Source organism: Sarcophilus harrisii, chromosome 4 (genome assembly GCF_902635505.1).
Source record: "Sarcophilus harrisii chromosome 4, mSarHar1.11, whole genome shotgun sequence".
NCBI classification, from domain to species: Eukaryota; Metazoa; Chordata; class Mammalia; order Dasyuromorphia; family Dasyuridae; genus Sarcophilus; species Sarcophilus harrisii.
In genome coordinates, this window is record NC_045429.1 from 93,859,764 (window position 1) to 93,879,031 (window position 19,268).

General features: G+C 51.9%; 1 protein-coding gene across 6 annotated transcripts in view; it reads right to left on the reverse strand.

Annotated features, from left to right (window-relative positions):
• KIF21B (kinesin family member 21B) overlaps positions 1-18,439 on the reverse strand; it is a 62,494-nt gene extending 44,055 nt beyond the window's left edge. For 5 of the 6 annotated variants that reach the window (XR_004229325.1, XR_004229324.1, XR_004229323.1 and 2 more), the window contains exons 1-3: positions 17,789-18,439; positions 3,661-3,883; positions 2,802-2,984 (exon numbers count right to left, since the gene is read on the reverse strand). Coding sequence is in view for 2 of the 6 variants with exons in the window: in XM_012550241.3 (XP_012405695.2) it covers positions 2,802-2,984; positions 3,661-3,883; positions 17,789-17,847 (465 nt within the window). In the remaining 4 variants the exon portion in view is untranslated. The remainder of the gene's footprint in view (positions 1-2,801; positions 2,985-3,660; positions 3,884-17,788) is intronic. The other variant, XM_031937115.1, reaches the window with a different exon arrangement.
• Between the last annotated feature and the right edge of the window lie 829 nt (positions 18,440-19,268).

Sequence of the window (19,268 nt, forward strand, 5' to 3'; positions counted from 1 at the left end):
GGACATCCGAGGCTTTGATGCTCCTCAAAGGGACGGAAATATCAAGGCAGGAAGGGGAAGAGGAACAGGAAGGAACTGACTGGGACTTGGGGCCATTAACGCCTCTGTCCTCCGGTCTGTCTGTCCGCTGAGCAGACAGGCTGGACTCATCGAGCTCTTTTTACTCCAAGGGCAGCATCCCAACTCCAGCTCTGTCCCTGGCCCAGCCTTCCCAGGGGCTGCTGGTTCCCCTCCCTCCGGACATTTCCCTGGCAACGGGGCTGGGGAAGGAAAAGCAAAGAGAGAAACAAAAGACATATCCACTGAATCTGAAAAGCAGATCGGGTCCCCAAAGGGCAGCACAGCCACACTCTTTGCGAGGACACCTAGGAGACAGCAGCAGCCCCAGGAGGGAGCAATTAGCCAGCAGCCCCCGGGAGGGAAGGACCAAAGGCGGCAGAGCCGTTCTCCTGCTCCTGTTTCCCCGGCTTTCTGTTCCTCTCTCAGGCTGAAATGCAAGCGAAGCCAGAGCCCAGGGAGGGTTTGTGGGGTTCAGACCCAGTCTCCGGTGGGGAGGGAAGGAAGGGAGCCAGGCCTGCGGGGGGGTCTGCAGAAGGTCCCTCGGGGGAAGGGGCAGAATCCTAAGCCCTCCTATCTCGTGCAGGGAGATCACACACTCAGCCTGGCAACCATTCATTGCCCCAGGGAGGCCAGAACCAGACTAAAAGTAACACTGAGATATTCAACAAAAGAAATAAAGACATATTCAAACATGAGCAACATTAACATGTGGTTTTCTACATCATATGTGGCCCACGGAGATTCTTAACTACGGTGAGAGGCCCCAAATTCTATTGGACGTGGCTGACCTAAGCCAATACCCTCCTGGGCTTTTACAGATAAGGAAACTGAGGCATGAGAAATTTCAGTGCCGAACCTCAGATCTCCCCTTGGTCCCCTCCTGGGCAGCCCCTCTTTCTGTCTGGGGAGGGCCACGGAGATCCTGAGACTCCTTGTGGGAATATATATTCCATCTCCACCAGGAAACTAATACCTTGTTTCCTGCCCAGAAGAATCTGCCTTTTTCAGGCCAGCGTGAGATGGACAGAGAATAAAATATTTAGGCAAGAAAAGATCAGAAAAGCACCCGCTGTCAGGAGACTAAGTCAGAAAAATCAGGAAATTTCCTCATGTCAGATCTAGAGAAACTGAGGCAGAGTAAGCAGGAGGCCAAAGCTAAGAAACTACAAAAGTCAGATCTGAAGAAACTGAGTCAGAGGAAGCAAGAGGCCAAAAAGCTATGGGACTATAAAAGTCAGATCTGGGGAAACTGAGGCAGAGTAAGGCGGCCAAAGCTAAGGGAGCACAGAATCAGATCTGGGGAAACTGAGGCAGAGGAAGCAAAAAGTGAAAGGACAACCTAAGGGGAGCAGTATTCTCTGGAACTGGCTTCATTCTTCCTGTGGTAAGTGAATTCCCTCCTCTCCTGATAGAGCCTGTCCAAAGCCATGGGGAAAGCAGGGACCAGCGAATCCCTCCATGTAGAGCACCCCATGAAGAGGAGGGCACTGATTTTGCCCAGAAAATTAAAAGCTGACATGTCAATACTATTTTAAGTCTGAGAGTGGTCTCCTTAGGACAATCCCACGAGCCGGCAGTACAGCTGTTGTTCTCGTGGTTGTTCCCCATTTTATAGAGAAGGAGAACAGGTTCAGAGAGATTATATGACTTGCCCTCTTCTGTAAAGAGGGCGAAATGTTGGTTTTCCCCCCTGGTCATACACTCTGCTGACTGTCTCCTGGGAGACCCGTGTTGGGAATTTAAACTTCTCACTTTCACTAGTCCTGATGGAAGCTCAGGGGAGAAAAGAGGCGCCATGAGAGAGTAAGGACCCGAACCCACAGTCTCCGACTGCCCGGGCCAAGTGTTGGTAGGATTTGGTGTCAGAGTCGGCTCCTCCTGCTCTGACTGACGGGCGGTTCTGACCCCGCTTTAATTCTCCCACCCAGGGGAAGCTGGTGGCCCGGAGGGGACAGGGGGGAGAACGCTTGATTCACATGGTCTTTCTGGCTTCCTGGGACTGTCCCAAGCCCTGGCAAAGTGCTCCTCGGGGTCAATGGCTCAACAAGACTATATCCTTTGCCTGTTTTCACAACCTCCGTCCCCCATTACTCCCTCAGGCCTCGCTGGGAGTCCCAGCCATTGCTTTCCCAACAAGAACCCCAGTGCAGCCCATGCCATTAATTATACTTGGGCTGTGGTCCTGAAGGGGGCCCACCTCTCTGAGCAGAGCTGGGACCCAGGCTTCCCCCTTATGCTCTACCAGGGGTCCTCAGACTTTTTAAATAGGGGGTACTATCCTTCTGACTGCTGGAGGGCCAGACTATATAAAAACAAAAACTTTGTTTTGTGGGCTTTTAAATAAGGAAACTTCAAAGCCTTGGGTGAGGGGGATAAATGTCCTCAGCTGCTGCATCTGGCCTGCGGGCCGTAGTTTGAGGACCCCTGCTTTATACCATACTCCTACTGCCCCAAAGTGGGAAAATAAACAAGAAAAAAATAACAAGACTCTGTGAAGCCCCTGGAGAAAACGCCCAATTGTGTTCCAGCAGGAACTCAGAGGCCATTTAGGTCAACTTTGCCCTCATTCCTGGTTCCCCACAAGACTCTGGGACATCCTTGGCCCCAGGCGCCTCGGGATGTGAGTAAGGGAGCCAGGATATGGCCGAGGCTCTGAGTGTTCCCCCACATCCTGATGCCTCCAGAGCAGGGGAGCCAGGCCCTGGGCAGCTCCGCGCCCCTCCTCAGCTTCCCGGCCGTACCTCCAGAAACTGCGCGCTGACTTTGAACTCAGGCCCAGGAACTCCCTGCTCCTGAGCCCGTTTCTTGCGTTCGGCAATGCCCCCAAAGAGGTGGGCTATGGCCCTTGGGATGATACCATGTTCCTCCTCCGAGGTGCTCATGTCGAAGCCGGTGCCCATGGTGTACGTCTTCCCAGCGCCTGTCTGTGGGGGGAGAGATGGGACAGAGCAGGGAGTTAGCTCCTCAGTGTATTCTTCTAGGAACTGGAGCCAGCGAGTCCTAAGGGGAGAATCCCTGATATCTTCCCATATATCACATCTTTGCTGCTCACCAAGGTCCCCCTCTTCTTTAAGACCCCCCTGTTTCCCAGAAAGACTTTTCTAACCGATTTCCCTTCTTAAGACGTCTCTCTTTAGACTTTTCTGATTTCTCTCCTTTAAGATTCTCCTTTCTCTCTCCCAAAAGACTTTTCTAACTTCTCTCCTTTAAGACTGATTTCTCTCTTCTAAGACCCTCCTCCTCTCTCCCCAAAGACTTTTCTGACTTTTCTCTTTTAAGACCCTCCTCTCCCTCAAAAGTCTTTTCTGACTTCTTTCCTTTAAGAACCTCCCCTCTCCCCAAAGACTTTTCTGACTTCTCTCGTTTAAGACCCTCCTTTCTCCCAAAAGACTTTTCTGACTTCTCTCCTTTAAAACTGATTTCTCTCGTTTAAGACCCTCCTCTCTCCCCAAAGGCTTTTCTAACCAATTTCACCCCCACCAGAGAATTCCTTTCACTCGGCATCCTTAGATGCTGCATAACCCGTATAACTTTGTAACTGGCACTTCAGGATGTTTCTCATCTACCTAGGAGCTGCCCCGGGGAGAGGGGAGCCCTCACCTGTCCGTAGGCCAGCACTGTGGCATTGTAGCCCTCGAAGCATCCCTCGATGAGCTTGCCCACACAAGCTGTGTAGATTTGCTCTTGCCAGGTGTCCAGGTCAAAGACAAAGTCATAGGTGAAGGCCTTGTCCTTCCCCAGCAGCACCTGGGGCTCCCCAGGAGTCACCGAGGTACAGATATGGCAGCCCTCAATCTTCTCCTTGGATAGCTGGGGCCGGATCCTGCTCAGGAGAGGGAGAAGGAGATAAAGGGGAGAGAGAAAGGAGAGACAGAGGAAGGAAGGAAGGAGGGGGAGAGAGAGAGATGGGGGGAAAGAAAAGAGAGGAGGAGAGAAAGAGAGGGAGAGAGAGTGTCCTGGTCAGGCTCATAGTCCAGACGTAAGGAAGAATGCTGATTCCCTTTCATTCCAGACTTTTTTAGAACTAACGTGTCCTTCATCTCATGGGAGTGGAGTCAGCGCTCCAAGAAAGGAAGCACAGAAGAAATGCCATTTTGAGTAGGCCACGGTGCTGGTTCAGGAGCAGCACCATGGCCAAGGGCCCCTGGCATCTGCCCATCATGCTCCCCAGCTGCACTGCACTTCCTGTAGCCACTGAATGCTCCCCCTTTCCCAGAAATCCTCAGCCCAGGACCCTGGAGCCGGTGGACTTGATGAGGCACAAGCCCAGGGAGAGAGCCGGGTCACCTCTGGGAGAGCCGGGCCAAGGAGACGGGGTCATGGGCCAGGAAGTGTCTGAGGAGTCCCAGGGAAGGGCAAAGTCCTTCAAAAGGGACCCAAGCCTAACATACAAAGCTGGGCCGAATCCAAGGGGCCAGCAGCGTGAGCCCAGAAGCAGGGGGATGGAATGGCTAAACCAGCATCCATCTGGCGTGAGCCCGGAGAGCCCCGGACAGAGCTCCTTCCTCCCGGGTCCTCCTCCCTCCCTTTCTCCCTGGCTCCAGAGCAGCTGGCACCGCGGCGAGATCCCCATGGCAACGGAGGGCAGTTACCACTCAGGGGGTGGGCAAGAGGAAGCACCCCCCGAAATGAATCAGAGAGAGGGCAGATCAGGCTCTGCCACCCATCGGCTCATGCACACCCTCCTGCCTGCCCCGGCCCCTCACAATGAGCCTCCTGTCAGGCTCCCGCATCCTAAGCCAACATTTAGTGAGAAGATGAAAAGAATAGGAGGGGGACCCAGCGGAGCCTGGGCTTGGAGCTGCAGGGCCTTGGAAGACAAGCCAGCAGCTCTCTTCTGTCTGACCCAGACCTTTGTGGCAAGAAATCTTGCAAGGGAGGGTAGTATGGGGGGCAGGAAGGCGAGGATGGGCTAGATGAGCTCAGAAGGAAAAGGGGCTTATCAGGAACCACACCAGGGAAGGGGGTGCACAGGGGCTCCAAAAACAAGACCAGCCCCTGGCTACCCCAGAGCCCACTCACACCGGGCCGGGAAGCTTATTCCTATCGACAAATAAGCTGAACAAACATGAAGAGAAGACGGCACTATGGATCACAGGGGCTCTTCTCCAAAGGACGCTTCCCTTTTAGGAAATGAGAATGGAAATGGGAAATTACAGCTTTTCCCTGAAACAAAGGCCCAAGTTTTGAAGCAATATCCTACGGAGTCCCTATGGCTCCACCAGCAAGGGAATGAGAGGAAGGCTCTGAGACCTTTGGTCCCCTCTCCGGTACCTTGTAATGGAGGAAAGGACGGGCAGACATAAAAAGCTGCTCTTTCACTGTAAGAAGGAATATAAGGATGTCCTTGCAAAAAAATAGAGAGCTTCAAGGATGAGGCTGAAAACTCAATGTAGGAGGTAGAAGCTCAGACTCCGAATAAATCAGGGCTTCCGGCGGAGCAGCCAAAGCTTTCACTCAATTCCATTCCATTCCACTCAGTCCAATCTAGGTTCCAGAGATACAACAGTTCCATCAAGCAAGGAGCTTATGTTAGATTGCCTCTTCAATCAGGAAGCGTCCAATTTGGGGGTAATTACAGAAATAGTCATCAAAGGCAGGGAGAGGTGGGAAGTCTGATCATCCCCGTGGAGAGGGATGGTAGTGAGCTCTTGGAAGAGGACCGAGTGTGAGGGGAGCCTGGGGTCCCACTTCTGGGCCCTCCCACTCGCAGCGTGACCTGGGCTCTGCGCCTCATGGCGGTACTTGTGCACTATCCGACAGACAATGCACAACTACTACTTTCACAGCCCTAAACCTCTCAGCAGATGGGAGGTACCATCCTCGGGGAGCAGAGGGCAGTGGGCAAGCCACACTCAGCATCCTCCTAAAGGCCTTTCTCCTGCAGAGAAAGGGTGACTGCCTTCTGCAGCCCCAGAGGTTTGAAAAGGCCCCTCCTGCTCAGGCTTTCTTCCTCCCAATGATGGGATTTTCTGGATCCAATTCAAATACCATTTAATTACCTCCAGCAAATGGCAGCTCTAACGATTAGAGAAATCGAATCAGGGTCCCGGAGGATGGCCTGTTTGGGTGGGGGCGGGGGGCAACGGAGCCTTCTGGACTCCGGTTATGAGTCGGGTTTGCTCTGGCCAACCCCAAGAGGCCCACCCGTCTAAGGAAGATAAAATGCAGAGTCGAGCTCTTTCTCTGAACTTGGAAAAATCCATTGCTCAGGAGCAGCTCCGCTCAGCAAGTGCTTAGGCAGCATTGGGCTCTCTATAACCTGGGGGGCCTCATCAGGAACCCCCTCTCCCCCCTTTGGCAGTTACACCGCTCATCCCACCCCCAGCCAGGAATAGAATCCACCTGCTTGGACTCCCCCCATTCTGGGACAGACAGAGCAGCCACCCGGAGTCGGGAGGCCCTGGGTTCAAATCTAATCTCGGGTACTTGCTACCTGTGACCCTGAATAAGCCTGTTTGTCTCCCCCCAGAAAAAGGAAAGAAACGGAGAAAGTAAGCTCTCTGAGGGCAGCAGGGCCAGCCAATCACACTTGTAGGGGTATCCCTGGCTTTGAGCTCTCAGTCCATGCTTTATCTACATGGGAATCAGAGGAAAGGAAGATGAGGCAGTGAAACATAGGGAGTGCTGACTTTTCCCCTTTGTTATCTGATATCTACTACCAGAGGTAGGCAAGCCGCTTAACTTTCCTGAGTCTCAGTTTCCCCATCTGTAAAGCGAGGGGGTAGAATTAGATTGCCCGAGATCCATGAGGAACCCAATTTTAGGGGTGCTTCTTACTTGTACCGTGACTGGGTGACCCAAAGAACCCTCAGGGCCTCCATCTCCCCATAATGATAATTAGTGTTTAGGTAACATTTTAAAGGTTACAAGAGGTCCCCTTGACTTGTCCCTATTGGGGAGTCCTGCGGCCTCTGCTTAAAGACCAACCTTAGGAAGCTTTTCCTTCTGCACAAAATATACTAAAACTGGGTCTAACTTCCATCTGTGGCTTCCAGTTCTGCCCTCAGGGCCAAGCAGAAAATCTTATTCCTCTTCTAGACAAAATTCCTTTCACAGCCCAATTCTCATTTCCATCTGGGAAGACTGAGGCCCAGGCCCGGACTCCAAACTCGGTCCCAAGGAGCCTGAAAGAGCCCCTCAGAAACTTTCCCAAACCCTGGCTGTGGGATGGAGGATTTTCTGAGCCTCAGTTTCCTGACCTGTAAAATGGGGTGGGAAGCTGGGACTGGGAGGGATAAACTGGACTAATTTTTCTCAGAGGACTCCTCAGACCTTCCAGGCCTGTCCTGGGCATTGTGGAATCCCCGCAGGGTGAGGTTGCTTCCGGAAGGCAGAGGGCTCCCAGCTGGAGATAAGCGCAGCTCTCTCCCTACCCTGGGCCCGGAGGCCGGGCTGGTGAGTCAGTGTGGGTGTAGAAGCTCAAGGGGAGTAAGTCTGAAGGCACAGGAAGGAAGGGGAACCTGGGGCTCCTCTGTCCCCCTCCCCCAGCACAGGGAGGCGGGGGCATCCCCTTCCCCTCTTGCAGAAGGAGACAGGGTGCCCGAGCCCCCACCTGCCCAAGTACCTCCTCTTCCCCCTCTGAGGAGAGCTGGAGGTGGGGGCTTCCCCGGCACAGAAAGCCCCCTGACCCTCCCGGAACAGAGCCCAATCTATTCCCCACTTGGCAGTGCCTGGCCCACAGCCTTTTCAGGGGCAGGATCTGGCACGGGTGGCAAGAGCTCACAAACTTCCTCTGTCCACAATGAGGGGAGCAGGTCTCATGTGGGAAGGGCCCTCTCCCTTCCCCCCCTTCCCCCGGTGCACACACAGGCAGCCCAGACGCAGGGCTAAGGGGCGAGCGGCGGAAGGGAGCCGGCCACCGGCCTCCTGCCTCTCCCAGACAAAGGCGGCAGCTCCAGGGGAAGTGCTGAGCTCAGCATTCACAGGCTCCTTGCAGAGACGGGCAGGGAGGGAGGCGGACAGAGGGGACTGGAGCCAGTGCAGGAAAGTGGATCCCAAGGAGGCTGCGCCCTGAGTAGCACCTGGCTGGGGGCCCAGCCACGGCGGGGGGGGGGAAGGGCCCCCTCAACTCCTCGGCCCCCCCAAGCTCAGACTCCAGTCACAGCTCTGGTTTCTGGCTGGGACATCCGGCCCCCCAAATCCCTGCTTACACTGCACTCCAGCAACCTTCCATCGCCAGCGTATTATCTCGTATACTCCTATTAATGTACACACTGGCTCCCCCTTAGAGTGTAAATTCCTTAGGAGAGACAATTATTTCATTTCTTTGTACCCCTATAGCTATACAGTGCATTGAGTTAGAGCTAGGCTTGGAGTCGGGAATAAATATAACCTCAGAGACTTACTAGCTGGGTGACTCTTGGCAAGAACTTTCCTTCTGCTTGCCTCAGTTTCCTTCTCTGTAAAATGAACTGGAGAAGGAAATGGCCAACCACTCCTGGTAGGGGAGAAAGAGACTGGTGAGCTGGGGAGGAAGGCCACGGAATCACGGATTCAAAGGGGCCTGGAAGGGATCTCAATGGCCTTCTCCAACCCATTTGTGAAAGGAATCCCTACTATGAATCAACTGCAACCCCAAAGCTAAGCCAGAAGGGACCCAAGAAACAGGAGGGAGATATATCCTCTCCTTCCTTGTCCCGGAGTCATGGACCCTTAACAAAATACATCTGCAAGAAGAGTCCCAGAGAAGGTATTCATGATTCCTCACATACTGAGAAATGAGCTTTCTGCTACAAATAGATTTCCATGGCTCCTCCCAGAGACCTGCTAAAGTAGGCAAGTGTTATTCCCATTTTACAGATCACAAGATTTTTCATAGCTGGAAGAGACCATAGAGTTCATCTGGTTCAGCGGTCTGTGTATCACCGCTTCCCAGTACAACTGCTAGTAATCGTCAGAGCCAGGAACTGGACTCAGCCCTTCTGCCTGCAAGTGCAAGCTGTTTCCTCTGTATTACATGAATGATGACATCCTTGTAGGTCTGCGTTGGGGGCTATTCTGTTATTCCTCTACACGCCACTTTTGAGCTTGAAAGAAAAAGCTCAGCTATTTGGTAAATGCTGAGGGGATTCAGTTTCCATCTGTACAAGAATTTCAAAGATGGAAACTCAAACCATCCTAATTAAAACTGGACTAAACCTGAAACTTTTTTCTTGGGAGACAAAAAAAAGTGATTTTTTTTTTTTTTTTTTGAGATTCAATCTTATTATATTGCCCAGGCTTAAAGTTCAGCAGCCATTTATGGTTCCAATCCTAATACTGGTCACCATGGGATACTTCATCTGTTCTGTTTATTAGATCAAATCTTGGGTATTTGGTCCCCAAATCACAACTTGGCCAGGTCATCCCTTCAGGGAATCTGACGGCCTTCAGTCTCCAGGAGCTCACTGTACTGGAACCAAATTTAGTGTGGACACCCAATCTGAACCACAGTGATCCACCAGCTTCAGTCTCCCCAGGCAGCAGAAACTATAGATATGTGCTAGCAATCCTGCTTAACAAAACCTTTTTTTGTTTGTTTTTTTTAAACTCTTATTCTCAAGCTTCATTCATCCTTACTCAAGACACTTTTCTGGAGATTTAAGATCTAGGACAGTGGTTCTCAAAGTGTGGTGCAATGAATCCTGGAGGGTCTCTGAAATCCTTTCAGAGGGTCTACAAATTCAAAATTAGTTTTTTTCTATTTATGATAAATATCTATTATGTGACCCACATAAACAAAAACTCTTTGAACATATTCTCAATAGTTGTTAATACCATAAAGATACTGAGAAAAAGAGTTTGAGAACCACTGAGAGAGCAGGTAAATCATGAGGAGGTAATGTTGCTCTCTGATTCTTTCCAGAGGAGAGCTAATTTCTCATCTACCAATCAATATTAGTTGGAGCCTTTAATCTTAGCACAGAGTAGCCACTCATTAAAGGCTGGTAAATATCTCTCCTTGGTCCTCATTACAGACCAGAAGGAAACTTATTAGGGTCCATGGAACTCTGAATGCCAGTCCCAAGGCCCTCTGATGTGGGAATACCCCCAATTTCTGCAGATTTTAATCACTGCCAAGTCCTTTAGTGTTCTCTGTGCACAAGGACTCAGGCAGCTCCCAGAAAGGTTCAATCCACAATTCTATGGGAGCGCGTGGACCACAAGGGAAGCCACACTTGGGAATATTCGACCCTGGTAGCCAGATCGCTTTTCTGCAGTGAAATCTCCTACCTTCCCCCTCCTTCCTTCTCTCTCAAGCAAGCACAATCACTTCTCTGACAATGGGCAGAACCCCAGCCACACAAGTCCTGCTTCTGAGCCTGGGGAGGGCAGCCCCGGCACAAGCTTCTGACTTCTCAAGCTTCTGACTTCCTTAGCATGTCCACCCTGCCCACCTTACTAAAGTGATGGAACCCAGCCTCAACTAATTTAAAATTAGATAGCAGGAAGAACTTCCTGTGTCTAAGTCATTCATCTTGAAGGGGGTAGCTAAAGAAGAATGGAAATGTTCAAGGAAGGAGATTCTGCCATTTGGGGATAAATCCATCCCCAGACAACCTACTTGGAACTGGGATGAATTAGAAAACCTGTTGTATGGGGCTTGTGACTGAAGCTGGATGGCTACCAAAGCTTGCCCACAGCCTCTCAGTCCCAGGAAGCAGGACAGCTCCTCCCCTCTATTTTAGAGGAAATTAGTGAAGTCAAAATCAAGTAGAAATAAAGGCTGAAAAACCATTTATAAAGATTCCTGCAGACTGCATAAACCACAGATTAACATTATCTATGTCCTATTTTGTTACATATTTCCCAATTAACATTATTTATGTTCTATTTTTATTTTCTTAAATATTTCCCAATTACATCTTAATCTCAGTGCTGGCCAGGGGCATGGAAAAGCATCAGATCCTACCCCCAGCATAATCCAATCTGGATCTGGAATTAATTTGGAATTAATGGAATGGGGTTCAAACCCCAGTTCTATTACTATCTGGGCAATTCCCTTCACCTTTTTGGGGATCAATTTCTTTATAAAGTGAAGGGGTTGGATGATAGCAGCAGTATCAAACTCAAGTAGAAACCGGCCATGAATCTGTACATAAGGATCCCTGTGGAGATGACTCAAGTTTTAAAATGCAAAGGTTACGTAGGGTTTTTTAATAATTTATTTTATTAAATATTTCAATTCTGCAGTTCAGGCTGCACTGGGAGTGTGGCAGTGTTGGCGTAGTATTGGCGTCATGCGTCTGAATTAAATGACCTTAAAAGTCCTTTCTAGTTCTAATCCAGCTCCTGTGAGCCCTCAAGGAGCCCAGGAAAGGACCCAAGAAGTCCCAAGGCGGACACACTAACCAGCGTCTCTCTGCATCCCCTATTCTAATGAGCATCCTGTGCTACTCCTCCCCTTGGCCTCCCGCCAGCTCAGCTGCTCTGAGCTCTCTCAGGCTCTCACAAAAAGCTGGAGAGACCAAGCCCTGCTCTCCCCGGGGGGTCTGGCTCCCAGACACCCCAGGGGCCCTCCTTGTCTCAGCCCCAAAGGAGATAGGGCAGAGGAGCCTGGAAAAGGACCGAGTTCTTGAGTTTCAGAGGAACACTGGCTCTTTAAAGGGTGAGGAGAAAGGGGGCTTTCTCCCCCATCCCCAGGACTGAGGGTTTCCACAAACACTTTGGCCCTTTGTCTTCATATTGAGGGTATGCCTTCCCCAAGTCTGTGCCCCCAGCCCCAATTCCTTTAGACACTCACCACCCACCCCTCAGAAAAGGAAAAGGAAAGGCCCAGTCTGACCCCACTGACTGGGCGGCTTTGTGCTATGGGGTGAAAGGTCCTTGTTTTATGGCTCCATCACAGGCAGGGGAGGAAGGCTGGGCAAAGGAAGGAGGAGCTGGGGACCAGTTAAGGGTCCCCTTTTTTGTGCCTGCTTCTCTCCGCACCCTGGACACATGATGAAAAGCGGGTCAGGAAGGAACAGAAGCCGGCTAGGGAATCACACACACAGACATAGGGATCTCAGTGGGATCCTCAGAGAGGAGTGGGATTCTGTCAAATTCCTTTTCAGACTCTCAACCCTCTAAGGAAAAAGGCTCAGCGACCAAAAACCACAGAGATCCTGTGAGGTAAGTGCTGATGATCCCCCATTTCACAGAGGAAGAAAATGGAGATGAATGAAATGATTTCCTCAGAACTACCTATTTATTCTTCTATTTAGATCGATACAGACAGTCCGAGTTCAGATCTCCCTAACTCTGGGACTAGAGGAAGAAAATTGGATCCAGAACCTGACTCCAAATCCCAAACTCCTTCTGCTTTACCAGACTGTCTCTTGCTCGGCCTGGCTCGGGCCTAGCTGTGGAGATACAAGAGGTCTGTGAAAGAGACTTTGGGGGAAAGGGGGTTCCCCTTCAGCCTGTCTGCTCTGGCCCCCAGCCCGCTACCTGTGTCTCACAGGGTGTGGGGGGTTATGTGTAGGGCTGGTTAGCCCTATGTCTGTGTCCAGTGTGTGTGAGCAAAGTTGGTTAACCCTGTCTGGCCATAGGATATGGCCACCTCCATCTCCTACTCTTGGGGCAGGAGGGGCCTTGAAGGGTCTTCCCACGCCTTCTGCTTTCGGGCAACATGGGGAAGAACACAGGTACCCCAGTTCGGCGTCTGTGATCCCAGCCTTCCTCTCCGCCGAAGAATGGGAGGAGGCAGACCCCTCAGCCCTGCTCTGGGGGAATCTGGGCTCTAACTTCACCCCCTGGGATATACCCTGCCAGCCCCTAGTCTCCATCTCTCAACCCCCGAAGGGGGAGGGGGGCTGTAAGGGCATCTGGCCCAGGGTTTCTCATGACCTCCCTGGAGACAGAGCCCTGAGCCTGGCTCTGGGAGAGACCCTGAGAAGTGACAGCATCTGGCCGGGAGCAGCCCCGGGGTCCCCTAGGGATGGATGGCTCCATAGTTCAGGAATGCAGATCAACAGGCAGGCTTGGTATGCTTAGAGAAAGACCAGAGGAAGAAGTGCTTGCTCCCCCAATCATGGTGGTCTTCTGGGTCTCCCCAGTTTCCTGTTTGGTCCCTAAACCTATCCCCTGGTAGCTGCTCTGGACCTTAATGATACAGGCTAGTTACTGAGTATCTGAGCTTTGGACTCAGAGAGAGAGAGAGAGAGAGAGAGAGAGAGAAAGAAAGAGAGAGACAGAGACAGAGAGAGAGAGAAAGAAAAACAGAGACAGAGACAGAGAAAGAGAGATAAAGACAGAGACAGAGAGACAGAGAAAGAGAGAAAGAAAGAGAGACAGAGAGACACACACACACACACACACACACAGAGAGAGAGAAAGAGAGAGATAAAGACAGAGAGAGACACATACAGAGAGAGACAGAGAGAGAGAGGGAGGGACAAAAACAGACAGAGATAAACACACACACACACAGATTAATCTCTCTAATACTTGTATGTTAACTCCTTGCTCCCCGTCGGGCCCACAGTCCCTGCCCACGTGGCTTCGGAGAAATGAATGGTCTTGGAATCAGAGGGCCAGGTTTGCAATGCTAGGACCAGAGGAAGACTCCAGGCCAGCGCTAAGATTTTAAGATCTTGAGGTCACTCAATTGCCTGTTCTATAATGGGGGGGGGTGGATTAAAGGGCCAGCCAGATCCCATGTAACAGGAGCCCCCTAGAGATGAGAGGGGCTGGCCCCAGCATTAGCCATGGGTTTCCAACCAAGAAAAGAGCGGGAGGGGGAGCAGGAAACTGAGGCAACCCAAAGATAGGGAGGGGCTCGGCTGCCTCTCTTTTCCATCCCAGGACTGTCTCCCTGGACCCCCCCCCCAAGAGAATACCTCTTCCCCTGTTCCCCAGACTCTGACTGCCTAAGTCTCCTCCACACTATGGGCCCTCCCTCCATTTCCCCAGATCCCAGCCCTGCCGTCCCTATGTAGTCCCCTCCCCATCCCTCACCTCTTTGCCAGTAGCCATAGAGGAATCACAGAGAACAGAAGGCACTGAAGGGGGATACATGGGGGAAAGCTATGATTCCCCCTACTCTTGGACTGTGCAACCCATAGCCAACTTCCTTTTCTAAGGTCAAGGAGAGGAAGAGGAGGCTGAAGAAGCATGTCTCAGAATGATCTCTAAATTGGCTGGAGGAGGGAAAAGACAGCCCAGGACCGAAGCCCCCCAGCTCTTGTGTGAGGGGACGGTTGCACAGGCTCCACTCGAGCCAGCCCCCATCCTCTTATGGAGGTAACAAAAAATAAGTCCCAGAGAGCTCTGCAATGCAGCAAAGGAGCATCTTCTTAGATGGGGGGTGGGACCGTGAACCTTTCTCACACATACTTGGGAAGGGAGGGAGAGAGATATATTTAGGAAGGATTAGCCCGGTGCCCGCAAATAGGGCTGGGATCAAAGGTAGGCAAGGAGGGCAGCTGCTCAGGTGTAACTGCAAGGTGACAAGGGTGGGGGAAGGAATGTGCAAAGAAGGAAACTTTAATATGGTTACAAATGCATATATTTTCTAACATCCTCTTCGCCAAGGAATATGGGTATTTATTTTGTGACAAGTCAGGGCACATAGGTCACACCTTGCAGGGGGAGGTGTTGAGGTGGGAGTGGAGAGACCCAATTCCTAAATGCAAATTCCAAGCCTGGCCTAGGGTGGCCCAAATTGTCCTGGCCGTGATTAAAGCCATTGTTCCTGTTTAAGAAACCTAAGAAATGAACATTTTGCCTCATTCCCACTATTTTCTTCCATTTGTATAAATAAACTTAGTCGAGCTTTCAAAGTATTTTTACATCCATTATCTCAATTCATCTTCCCAATTATTACTATGAGACAGGCAGTTCTAGAATTGGGACTTCTTAATGATGCTCATTTGAGAGGAGGACCTACATTAAATGACTTTCTCAAGGTCACACAGCTTGTTTGAGCTGGGTCTGAAACAGTCTAAGAAGGGAGGGCTTTGAATTCTCACTTCAGGGTTTTTTGTCACTTCATCCTGGCGTCTACTCCACCATTACATGAAACCATAATTTATGTATTTATACAATTTTGAAGAGAAACAGCATAATACAGTAAGATTATAAATGTTAGTTACTGGCAGTCATTTTTTTTTCCTCCAAAACAATTTATCCCAGGATTACCTTAAAGAGAATCCTCATGGTTCATTAAGATACGGCTTTAAACACAGAATTATGAAATGTTCTATTCAATTTAAAAAAGGAGTACTTTGGATGCTGGAGCTCAGAAATAGAATCCTCTCTGCTTTCAAAGGGCTTCCCTTTCACTGGATTAGAGCTAGAAAGAGTCCTTGGAAATCATCTGGTACAACCGCTGTATTTTACAGATAAAGGAAAGATAGGCAGCCCCAAAGTAACCCCATGTGTAAAGGCAAAGTCTATGTGAGAATGGCATTGGTCGGAGCCCAGAAAAGGGAGAACCCCCGGGATTATTTACAGGTGAGGAGGAGGGCAGGGCAGAAGCTGCTCCCTTGGAAGGTGGCAGTTGTTATTCTAGTTAGATAAAGTAAGAGAGGAGTTTCCAGCAGTCGTTTTGCCATCCCTTTGAAAACTGCTGTTTAACTGCTCAGATCCAATCAGAAGCAGCAGAGTTCAGGGGAGACGTGGGCCTTTTTCGGAGGTTTCCGGGGTAATGTGGTTATTACAGTTTACTTCCTCCTCCAAATAGAAGGCCCCACTGATAGTCGATGTATGAAGGGTTTACCAGGTGCCCGGCCTTGTGCTGAGCTTTGGGGCTCTGAGAAACGAGCACAGCCCCTGGTCTTAGGTCTAATGGGAGAACACAGTGGGAGGCCCAGCTCAGGGCCCCCACAGATCCTCCTCCCAGAAGCCTTTCCTAACTAACCCTCCCTCCAAGTCCTCCATTACACTGGGGGAACTGGCACCCGTGGGGTGTACCAGCTCCCTGCGGGCAGGGCTCACGCCTTTGTCCTTAGTACCAGACTAGCAAGTGCTTAACCATTGCCTGATGGATACACTGGTCTCAGCTGCTCGAATTTCTGCAGCTTAAAAGGGAACCTAGAAGAGCGGGAGGTAGATGTCCAACTTCTTCAGGCACATTTTCAATCAGTCACTAACTCAAACCCTTAGTGCAGGGGTCCTCAAACTTCTTAAATAGGAAGCCAGTTCATTGTCCCCCAGACTGTTGGAGGGCCAGACTAGAGTAAAAACAAAAACTTTGTTTTGTGGGCCTTTAAATAAAGAAACTTCATAGCCCTGGGTGAGGGGGATAATCGTCCTCAGCTGCCGCATCTGGCCCGTGGGCTGTAGTTTGAGGACCCCTGCCTTAGTGGCTCCCCAAGGACCCTGGAAATGCAAATGGTGGGACCAGGACTCGGGCCCCAAATCCAGGCTCCCCTCCCCTCCCTTGCCCATTACTGAGTAGTGGCGGCTAGCTCACCAGACACGGACTTCAGGAAGACTTGGATTCAAATGTTGCCTTAGATGCTTACTGATTGTGTGGCCCTGACACAAAGTGCTTAGGTTCTCTGCGCCTCAGTTTCCTTGTTTGTAAAATGGCTGCTGAGGAGGCTTTCCTCTCTGAATCCCCAAGGCACAGAAAGGAAGCTCAGGGAAATGTGAAGGCAGTAACAGGCTCAGAGAAAGCAGGAGCAGGGCCCCTTCTCAGTGGGGGTGTTTACAGGAGGCCTGGGGCTTGGAAGGGGCTTAAATAAACTCGCCACGTGACTCGGCTTCCTTCCCCAATTTCAGACTTCTAACGGCTTCCTAAGAGCCAGTCTCCGGTCTAAGCTTTCTCTAGGGCCTGGGGCCCCTGACAGCAGGCTGACCCTAGGGGGTCATCTTGGCCTTCCTCCCCACCCCTCTCAAGGGCAAAGGTCAGCGTCCAAAGGACCAGCAAGACCAAGGCAGCCTGGGGGACCTTACACCCAGAAAGGATTAGAGGATAAGGATAAAGGGATGATCCCAGCTGAGCAGGCAGGGCCCTGGGAAGGAATGGGGCCATTGGTGCAATGATCCTGCTGGCCCAGGCCGGGTTCAGTGGCTCCCCTCAGAGGTCTGCCGAGGCCTGCTAGGGAGCCCACCTTCCTCCCCTCCCTCAGCCCCCTCGAGAGGGGAAGGGGGCCTGTTCATATAGAGGCGTGGGGAAGAAAGGAGGAGCAAGGCTAGTCAGAGGGAGGGTATCCTGCAGCTGCTCCAGGAGCCCTTCATGCCCACTCCCTGCCCAGGAACCTGGATCCTTAAGCTTTCTGCTTGCCTCTCCCTTCTCATTCCTTCTACCTGCCCCCTCCCTATTTCTTCTCCCATTCACTCTGGCATTGGGTAAATAACAGCTTTGATCTTCCTCATACTGGACCAAGGCCACCTAGTCTAGTACCTCTCACTCTGTCTGTGTCCCCGGCCCCTTACCCCTCAAATTCGACTAATCCCTGGCCTTTCTCTCCCCCCCCCCCCCCCCAGATTTGAGCTCCGGGTCCCTGAGGACTAATACTCAAAGCATTTTATTTAGACACAAGGAAGGACTTGCAGAACACAAAGAGAAAACATCCAAAGGGATGACTTCCTCTCCGAGACCTTCCCTCCCCTAACCCCTCTCCCCAGTCTGTCCGGGTCTGGCCACGATGACCCCAGGTGGGCTGTGACTACTCAGCAATTCTGATTTTCCTGTCAATTTGTCAGGGAAGGAGGTCAAAGAAACTGTCAATCTTCTCCTGGCCCCCATGGGGCCATCTGCTGCTCCCCTCTCTCAGGCCCCCACCCCCCACCCCCAGCCCCACCCCTCTCAGACCTTGGATCAGAAACTGGGCTCTGGGCAGCATTTTCTGCTTTCCACGGCTGGCTGCCCATTCAGGTCCCAGTGTGTTCTGAAGGCTGCGCCGCGGGAGGGAGGGAGAGCAGGGGGCCCGTTCCCGCATGCCCTCCTAGGCCCACTCCCTCGGGCCTGGGGCCCCTTTCCTCCGGAGCCCACAACTCTCCATCCAGCTGCTGCTAAGGGAGCAGGGGTGCTCGGTCCTCATGGACTCGCATGTGACGGAACCCCTCCCTGTTCCCCCTTATCATTTCATAGTCCATCTCCAGCTGGGACTGGGTGGGGTCTCTTCCCCAGCCCCAACCAACTCACTCCAAGGTGGAGATGACTCTTCCCTCTACAAGGTGAGGGACAACCCCAAAAGGGCTCTCCCTTCTCCTTGAAAAAGGAAAGCCTGAGTGGAGGTGGGGAGGCTTTATGGCGTCAGAGTGCTGCCTAAGGGAAAGGCTATAAGGAGTCAGCTCAGCCCCTGCCTTCTCTCTTCTCCCTGATCCCCCTTTTCTCAGACCCTTGAGCTCATAATGGGGGTGGGGGCGGGTGGGAAGGCCTCAGGGGAAGGGGGCCAAGCAGGGGCTTGGACCTCATTCTCCTTTTATGGCGCTTTCTCTCTCTGCCTCTAGCCCACTCCAGATGCTGTATTTATATTTCCTATTCTTGCGGGGGACCTGCCCCCCTTCGACCTCTTTAGGAGATTGCTACGGTTGCAAGAGCACAGGCAGCAGACCCCTGCCCCCACTGCCCAGAGGTGTGTGAGCCGGCACCTGCAGTGCTGTTCTTTGTCTGGCAAGGCCCGTGCCTGGGTCAGGAAAGTAAGTGATGCTCACATGGGCGAGCTTTGGAGAGGCCGTCTTCCATTCTCCCTGCCCTTAGCAACCCCATCATCACATCACTTTCATCCCAACAGTCAGGGATGTCTGTCATGTCAGGTCCCCATCCCTTTGGGGTGGGGTGCCACGGGCGGCAGGGAGCCTGTTCACACCCACCACCCAGTGGGTCTGGGGGCAGACAGCTGGCGCCTCAGGGACCCCGTTATGTCCTAGCCAAGGGGGGCTGATGGAGAATTCCCGAGACCTTGCGGCACTCCCAGGACATCTACCAGGCTGCTTAGCTAATTATGCCCTAGTGCAGGTTGGGAAGGGATGCAGGGAAGAGGGGTAGAAATAGAACAGAACCCATCCTGCCAAGCCTTTCCAGCCTCCGGCGGGAACACCCCTAATCCCACTGACAGGGGGAAAAGGGAGGATGAGAAGGTCGGGCAAAGCCACACCGCCCCATCCCAGAGCGATAAAAGGCCTCCGAAGGTTCAACTTGGCAGCGTTTCCTGCTTTCCCCTCAGAGAAAGGAGACACGCACAGCCTTCCCCGCCATCACAAGCCCCTTTGCCATCCCCTCTCCGCTCCCACCCTATCTGCCGATGCTTCGCCGCCTAACACCCACCCAAGATGGATCCCCAGGGGGC